This window comes from Euphorbia lathyris, chromosome 1 (genome assembly GCF_963576675.1).
Source record: "Euphorbia lathyris chromosome 1, ddEupLath1.1, whole genome shotgun sequence".
In the NCBI taxonomy this organism is placed as follows: Eukaryota; Viridiplantae; Streptophyta; class Magnoliopsida; order Malpighiales; family Euphorbiaceae; genus Euphorbia; species Euphorbia lathyris.
This window is the reverse complement of record NC_088910.1, coordinates 131440813-131448946: the sequence shown is the minus strand read 5'-3', so window position 1 is coordinate 131448946 and position 8134 is coordinate 131440813. Positions and strand designations below refer to the sequence as shown.

At 35.4% G+C, this 8134-nt stretch overlaps 1 protein-coding gene and 2 non-coding genes across 3 annotated transcripts; all 3 read left to right on the top strand.

Annotated features, from left to right (window-relative positions):
* Window positions 1-219: 219 nt before the first annotated feature.
* TRNAA-CGC (transfer RNA alanine (anticodon CGC)) lies at window positions 220-292 on the top strand. Its single transcript has one exon. It is a non-coding gene; the product is annotated as a tRNA-Ala (tRNA).
* Window positions 293-513: 221 nt separating this feature from the next.
* LOC136211017 (uncharacterized) lies at window positions 514-7587 on the top strand. Its single transcript, XM_066002514.1, has 13 exons — window positions 514-960; window positions 1041-1192; window positions 1292-1369; window positions 2331-2410; window positions 2664-2748; window positions 3412-3828; window positions 4386-4493; window positions 4879-4946; window positions 5036-5123; window positions 5587-5658; window positions 5738-5791; window positions 6606-6763; window positions 7410-7587. The coding sequence occupies exons 1-12, from the start codon at window positions 561-563 to the stop codon at window positions 6684-6686; spliced, it is 1683 nt and encodes a 560-aa protein (XP_065858586.1). The 5' UTR covers window positions 514-560; the 3' UTR covers window positions 6687-6763; window positions 7410-7587.
* A 106-nt stretch (window positions 7588-7693) lies between these two features.
* LOC136215826 (U5 spliceosomal RNA) lies at window positions 7694-7810 on the top strand. Its single transcript, XR_010682829.1, has one exon. It is a non-coding gene; the product is annotated as a U5 spliceosomal RNA (small nuclear RNA).
* The last annotated feature ends 324 nt before the right edge of the window (window positions 7811-8134 follow it).

The following is an 8134-nucleotide window of genomic DNA, read 5'->3' as shown; positions in this document are numbered from 1 at the left end:
ACCATAGAGACTTTACTCAAATTTAAATATTAATTTGATTGATTACATATATATATTTTTTTAATAACAAATTGATTACATATTTAATAAAACAATTCACTAAATTCAGCTTAGGTTGGTGTCATTTTGTCCCTTTGTGTGCAGATTCACGCCGCCGGTATGAAATTATTAGTTGATAATAATACGATTTAAATAAAATAAATATCTTAATATCAAAATGGGGTTGTAGCTCATATGGTAGAGCGCTCGCTTCGCATGCGAGAGGCACGGGGTTCGATTCCCCGCAGCTCCACTTTTTCCTGTTTTTCCTTTTATTTTTTTTTCAACCAATAGGATTCGTTACTGCATATAGCCATCAACGGCTCAAAATGAATCTCAATCTTTTCCAACCAATAGGATTCGTTCCCGCATTTAGTCCATCAACGGCTCAAAATGAATCTCAATCTTTCACATCATATCCCCCGCCCTCACCTTACGACCTCTGGTTTTCAATCTCTTCTTCATCCATCCTTCTCCTCCTTCCTTCCGCCATTAACAAATTCAAAGAAAAGCTCTTCTTCATGGCTTTGAACTTACTTTCCCCTTGGCCTTCTCGCCTTTCTCACCCTCCTCATCTTTCTAAACTCCCCGATTCTTTCCCCAAATCCAATCTCGCTCTCTTCTCTTTTTTACTTGCCACTTCCTCTTCAGTTAGAGTCTCCACGCCAAGAGCTTCTCTCAGCGATGACGCCGCCTCCGTTCCTCGCTTGATGATGTTATCAGATGAGGTGTTGCTTAGTCGAGTCTCTGCTGCTAAAAATGCCGATGAAGCGTTGGAGATGATCGCGGAGATTTGTAATGTAAATAGCGGGGTTGTTAGTGTGTCTGATTGTTGCGCTATCATTTCCGCTGCTCTTGATCGGAATAATCCGGAACTTGCGTTATCTATTTTCTATGCCATGCGTTCTAGCTTCGATCAAGGTTTTCTTTCTTCCGATTTTGTTGCTTTTGATTTTTTTTTCCTTACATGTGATTGTGAATCGTTTTTTTTTTCTGGTTAGGTGCAAGTGAGAATGGATGGAAGTGGTCGAGGCCTAATGTGACTGTTTACATTACATTAGTTGAGGGTCTTGCTTCTTCATTGAAGGTCTCGGATGCACTTAAGATGATTGATTATATTTCTCGGATTGGAGTTTCTCCTGGTGAAGAAGAGGTAGGTTTTTCTCACTCCTATGGTGATTTTATCGTTGTTCAACTCTTCAACTTGAACTAAGGAGATTCAGGGGAACACCTTGGCTTGGCTCTTTTGCAGGTTCCTTTTGGGAAGGTTGTGAGATGTCCAACCTGTATGATAGCTGTTGCTGTGGCGCAGCCTCAGCATGGTGTTCAGGTACACACATATATGAGAAGGCAAAAGCTAAGATTCGATATTGTGTTTGGCAATTTAGGCGGGTTAAATTCACAAACAATCACTCAACTGTTGATAATGTTTTCCTATAGTAATAAAACTTCAATTTGTGTCAATACAATTGAAATTTTATTTTGTTTTAGTAAAGTCACATCTGACACATTTTGAACAATTTCAATGTTGCAATGTTGACTAATTAAAGCAACCAAATTAATGCTGCTTCAGTATTAAGTGTCAAAATTCCAGTTCTAAATCAATAAATTTTGAGCCTTATTTAAGCATGAATTATCCAAAGGGGTGATTCAGATTTTGACACATACTGCTGATGTAGCGCTAGCTTGGTCGTTGTAGCCATCCTAATCAGCATTACGGCATTGAAATTGTTGAAATTTTGTTAAATTTTCCTTTATTGAAACCATATAAAACTTCATTTATTTTATTAGGTTTGTGACCATAATGAAACATTATCAATAGTTGAGTGACTGACTGTGCAATGAACCCCAATTAAGGCCTTGCTTGGCCCTGTACTTTAATTATTTTCCAAATTAACCTGTGCACTTTAATATTTCGCAAATCTGACTATAAGCTGATATTTTATAAACAATGTAGTAAGCATGTCAAAGATCATGTGGTAAAACTATATTATCCAATTATGGATGTAATACAGAGCCAAGGAAACTGTAGTTTTGCAATAAAAAATATAAATAAATAAATAAAGCACATGGAGCAAATGTGTCAAATAGTGCTTAAATAAATGGACATGGACATGACAAATTCTGCAGACTGCTACCACCAAATTTTTAACTTTTTCCACACAAACAATCTCATAGTCTGTTGATTTCTAATGAGAATAGGAGGGGGTCTAGCACTTGTTCCCATGCTCGTTTTTTCCATGAATAATCATGTCATGCTTCATAATGTAGATCCAATATATTTTCTGCAGATTGCATCTTGTTCCAAGTGTCGCTACCAGTATGAGCTTGTTTCTGGAGACATAATTAGCATAAACTCGGAGGAAATCAGGTTGGTTCGCTGTAATAGTTATTGTTTCAATTCAATCAACCAATTGTTTTAAGTGCGAGTTCTGTACTGCTTTAGTGGCTTTGAATGCATGGCCAAGACTACATCTACATAATTGAAGAAGCACATATATTTTGAAGTGAACATTCCCTTTCACAATATTTTTTTAGTATTTTGGTGATAGAGTTATATTTTTGTGTATGATGTTGATCCTGGGATATTCACTTTTCTAAGGAACTCCTCCTGCCGAACGCAGCAAGGATCTTCCAGCATGGGAAAGGGGCTTAAGATTTCTTCAGATAATGAAGCGCAGCATTCCCGTGGCTGTTCATTCAATTGTGGTATTTTTTTCATGAATTTTTGAGTTTTCAAAGTTTCATTAGGTTCCTTCTTACCATTGAAATATTGGTTATATGACAGTGGAGCATCTCATACCTTCATATCGGCCATATGATTTCTATTTAGCTGGTCAATTTTCTACTGCAGTATATTTGATGCACTATCTTTTGATTTTCTTTCTCTCCCTAGACTCTTTATTTTGGTTTAATACATATCCAGCCCCTACAACTTGCACCCAAGCATCTAATGACCCGCCAAACTTCCAAAATGACCTTTCCGCGATCTCATATTGCTTAAAACGAACTTTCTGCCATCTCATCTTGTTTAAAATGACCCTTTCGCACGTCAACTTGCTTAGATTGCAAGTGACGTGTGAAGTATGTGATATTGGCATGTGTAAATAAAAGATTAGCCATGACATTTTATGCATGTTGAGGTGGCGGAAGGTTTGTTTTGAAAGGTTGAGGGATCATTAGGTGTTTGGGTGCAAGTTGAAGGGGTTATATTATATATATGTGTTAATCGCTTAACCTTTTTTCTTAATTTTGACTAGAGTAACCTTTGAAATTGATCCACCAACATACTTTTGGCGTACCTGTCCTTATTCAGCTGTTATTAGTTGACTCTATAATATATTAATTGTTCTTTACAATTTTCCTTTCCAGGTACAGACCCCTTCTGGATTGGCACGTACACATAGGTTTGCTACTGAAACTGTTGATCTCCCAGCACAAGAAGGAGAAAGAGTAACCATTGCTTCAGCTCCTTCAAATGTTTATAGAAACGTGGGACCTTTTAAATTTAGTCCAAAGGCCCCCAACACGTACCCTGGAGAGGCTATGTGTCTCACAAACCATGAAAATGGTCGAGAGTCACTATTACTAAGAGCTCCTACAAAAGATGAAAGGCTATCTTTACTTAACCCTTCCATCCTCATCCCACTGCTAGCTGTTTTGGCTACTGGAGATGCTGCATCTGGAATTATTGATCCTAGCCTGCCTCAATTCCTTTCAGTTGCTGCCATTGCCTCTCTTGGTGTTGGAGCTACACTAAATACATTGGTTTTCCCCCAATTGAATCAGGTGAGCTAAATTCTTGTTTCTAACAATTAATATTTATTTTATATATGATAACTTTGAGTTCTTTTTAATTTTTTTTTTAAATAGCAATCACGTGTCATTGATGCTCCGTCTTTCAATTACTTCCAATGCATTGGTTTACTCATTTATCATATATCTTCATACTGCTTTTTTCTGGAAGAAAAGATTGCTATTCAATCATTCTAATGTATCATTAATCAAATCAACATGAGCAATCCTTTTGCTCTTTTTTCTTCTAATGCATCATTCATCAAATCAACATGAGCAATCCCTATGCTCTCTTTTCTTCTAATGTATCATTCATCAAATCAACATGATCAATCCTTTTGCTCTTTTTTCTTCTAGCAGGCTTTTTCTGTCATTGCATTTGTGAAGCTGCTAGTTAACTGCTAATAGGAGTTAAAGGGGCTATTCTGTTTGAGTAATTTAGCTGGTTTGAGTTATTTTTGCACTATGCTTGTTAACTATGTATATTTAGATCCTGTGTAGGATTCTTCTCAGGGACACAACTTGAAAGCTTATTGTTTTGATTGTTTCAGCTCCCTCAAAGATCAGTAGATGCAATTGGTATCAAGCAGCAGCTCTTATCTCAATATGATGTACTTCAATCCCGCATCAAGGATTTGAAGCAAGCTGCTGAAAAAGAGGTATGTTACTGCAGTATTCTCAGGGTAACCTACATTCACATTATTGTAATATTGAAGTCCAAATCAAAGTAAATCTATTAAAAATTAACAAAATGATGACATGGATATAGGTATTTGACCATAATTAATGGTGACATGGATAGAAAAAGAGTAAATGATGCAGTCAAACTTATATAGGTCATCATTTCAAGAATACAAAATGAAGTTTTGGGACAATAACGTTAGTAGCATTGTTTTACAGAATCTGTTCAAATTTAGACTTTCAGTTGAGGTCCATCAATATAGTCTGAAGTTAATAATTGCTTGAATTCCATTTTGCATGTTTATGTAATTGTTTCTTGCATAAGTAATTACTTATATTATGCTTGAAATCCTGTCATGGTAGGTTTGGATGTTGGCAAGGATGTGCCAACTGGAGAACAAAATTTTTGCTGTTGGAGAACCTTCTTATCGGTAAAACACTCTTTGACATTAGCATTAGCCTTTTTTACTGAAAGTTGTGATTTTGTTCTAGTTTCACATGCTTATTTCTTTCCTTTCAGTGCTCGGAGAACTAGAGTCAAAAGAGTCCGAGACGGCTTAGAAAATTCCCTCAGGGGACGAATTGAACTCATTGACAGTTATGCACGAGTATGTTTTCTACATGAGAATAAAAATCATCTTCCAAAGTGAACCTTGATCTCTCACCCTTCAAACATATGCACTATAGGGTATACCTCCATGGTTGTTGAACTATAACGCTAATTATGGCCCATAAACTTCATTTCATGACATAAGAGTCCTTGAATTTTACATTATTGTAACATTAATGTTCAAATCAAAGAAAATCGTTTAAAAGATTAACGAAATGATGAACTAGACAAGTTTGACCACATCTTGACTTGTTTTTTATCCATCTCGCCATAAATTATGGTCGAATACAACTAATGTAAACTTCAAGGACTTTAATGTCATGAAATAAAGTTTATGGACCATTATATTAGTACCGCTGTAATTCAGGGGCCATGGATGTATTTTACCCACTATTACTTGCACATGTTCAGGTAGCCTTTTCACAAATTGCCACTAATTCATGCTTGCTATTCATTTTCAGATTTCTTCTATGATTGAAATTGAGGTAGAAATGGACTCAGATGTTCTTGCTGCTGAAGCAGCAAGCAATGCGGTAGGTGCTTCTTGTTTATATTCTTCCCTTGACCTCTCCATTGTCGAAATGTTTCTGATTTGGTGATTGTTGTTCGCAGGAAAGCATAGCTGAGCAGATAGAGCAAATCATGGAGCTGGAAAATCTTGAAGAGGTATGAATTTTTCTTTCTCTTGCACCTTTATTTTATAATACCACTAGTTAAGAAATTAGAATGCTAAACTTTTCTGTTGAGTTGTCACAATAACTATTATGAAACATGGAAAAGATGATGTTGTTTGCGCCCCTTTATCAACTTTGTAGTTGTTGTAGTTGTTTTCAATTAAGGGTGTCAATTCGTATTGTGTCGTGTTCATAGATCACATGTAATTTTTAATTATTTAGGTGACATGTCAAAATGCGAGAGGATATACTAATAATTTTAAATATATATATTTTTTTTCATTTTCGAATTAACAGGTTAAAACCTATCTAACATGTTAAATTGTGGAAGGTTGATGTCATGTTCATGGATTGTATATACTTTTACTATCTCTAGTACTATCTTATTGCGGGATCCAAGAATGGAGCATCCTCATTGATTGTTAGTTCCAAGTAGAATGCCCACTTGGAAGTATGAGAGCATAGTATTACTATCTCTATTAAGGAAAAAGTATACTATGCTCTCAAGGGTAAAATGTAAAAACATGAGATGATATAGGAATTTTTTTAAATATTCGAGTCATTTTCGAGTTAGTAGGTCAGTCTTAACCCAAAATAAAAAATTTCGTGTCAGTTTTGCATCAACTCAAAATGACCCATTACCTATTTAATGAAATGCTAAACCACTAAATTGGTATTGGGTCATGTCATATTAACTGGTCGTATACACAAGTGTCATCCCTATTTTCAACTACTAGTTTCTTTTCAACTAGTCTGTGATTCCATTTTGTTAGGGACTAATCTACTGCTGATTTTCTTTAATGCAGAAATGGAGAATACAAGCAGAAGCGAACGATGAGGCTGAAAGACTCTTCAGTTCCCAACCAATACCTACAGAGCAGACATAGACTTGTTGCTGTTTATCTAATTTAACTGATCAACTTCAGCTGTACAAAGTTGCATTTTCATATGCAACATTCTTAAGGTATGTCTAGAATTCTATTTAAGTTTGGTTTTCTTAATTGAATGAAATTGAAAATGTCTCATTAAAGTGAATCCCTAGTAGTTAATAAAAATATACTTTTAGACCTATATAAACAAAGTTGTTTGCTTATTTATTTGCGCTGGGAGTGTTGAAACTTGTACTATTGGGATATGCATGTGTGAACTCTTAGGTGTATTGAGTGTCGTCAGACTTGAGAATTAGAAACTTAGATAAAAGTTATGATTTTCTTATTGTTGTATCAACTTGTTGCTTACTAATGAATTATGTGCTCCTCCTTACCCGTAGATGTAGGCAAAAATCGTAATCTTTGTTCTTGTTATTGCATGTTTAATTTCCTATTTCGCATATCAAACTTATTATAATCAACTACCGATCCAATTCCTAAAAACCATATTTGATCTCGTGTTTCCTTTCCACAAGATCTTTCGCCACTTGAATCAACCGAAAAGCTGGTAGGTTCTTGTCTATATTGCATGGAAACTCTTCTTTAGTAACGTTCCGCGTTTCGTTTGTTTCCATTTCCTAGCTATGTGAAGACTGTTTTAGAAATAACATTTTCCTGGCGTACGTTTCTATTTCTTCCTGTTACCTTGTTTGACTAGAGAATCAATTTATTGTTCAACAGGAACTGCAGAGATATACAACAGCTTGAAATTTTGGGGGGGACTCTTTTATGCAAATCGAAGTGTAAGGTGCTATTGTACATGTATAATATGGTAATATTGTTGTTATCCCTTTCTTTCCGTGTTCAAAAGCATATGTTCTATCAAAGAAAAAAAAAACAGAAGCATTTGTATGAGTAACCTGGAAGAAGCGTTAAGATCTCTATATCCCACATCGGATACAATAAATGTGAGTAGGCGACAAGTGATGCATAAAATGGGAAGTGAGTAATTGGAACAATCACGCAGCCGCGCGGTGAGCACAAAGCGAACTATTCTTTCGCCTTTTACTAAAGAATACCGTGTGCTCGCCGCAAATAGCGGCATACGCCTATTTTTTGAGGGCTTTCCTCTCTTTGGGGATGGTCCACACAAATTCTAGTTAAAATATTTTTAGGGCTTTCCCCTTAGTGTGCTTGTGGTCCGCTTGAAGTGAAAAATGTTGTTCTTTAAAATGATGATATCAATTAATTTAAATTATTCTTCTGGCTCCTACGGGGTTTTGTAGTTTTTTTGGAATTACAAATGTAAAAGATGTTAAAATTTTATTAGGGATAAGGTACTAAAAAATGGTTTTGAGAAAATATTAATTTTTTTTTTTTTGAGAAAATATTAATTATGGTTTTTGGTTTTTAGAAAATATCAATTATTTTGTATAGGTTTAACCTTAAAAAAAAAGGTAATTTTG

Bases quoted from the DNA above. Each gene is read 5' to 3' on its own strand.
- LOC136211017 (XM_066002514.1), top strand. From the start codon at position 561: ATGGCTTTGAACTTACTTTCCCCTTGGCCTTCTCGCCTTTCTCACCCT. The intron at 2,749-3,411 runs GTATTTTTTTCA...TTTCCTTTCCAG, and splicing joins TGGCTGTTCATTCAATTGTG to GTACAGACCCCTTCTGGATT. The intron at 5,124-5,586 runs GTATGTTTTCTA...ATTCATTTTCAG, and splicing joins TCATTGACAGTTATGCACGA to ATTTCTTCTATGATTGAAAT.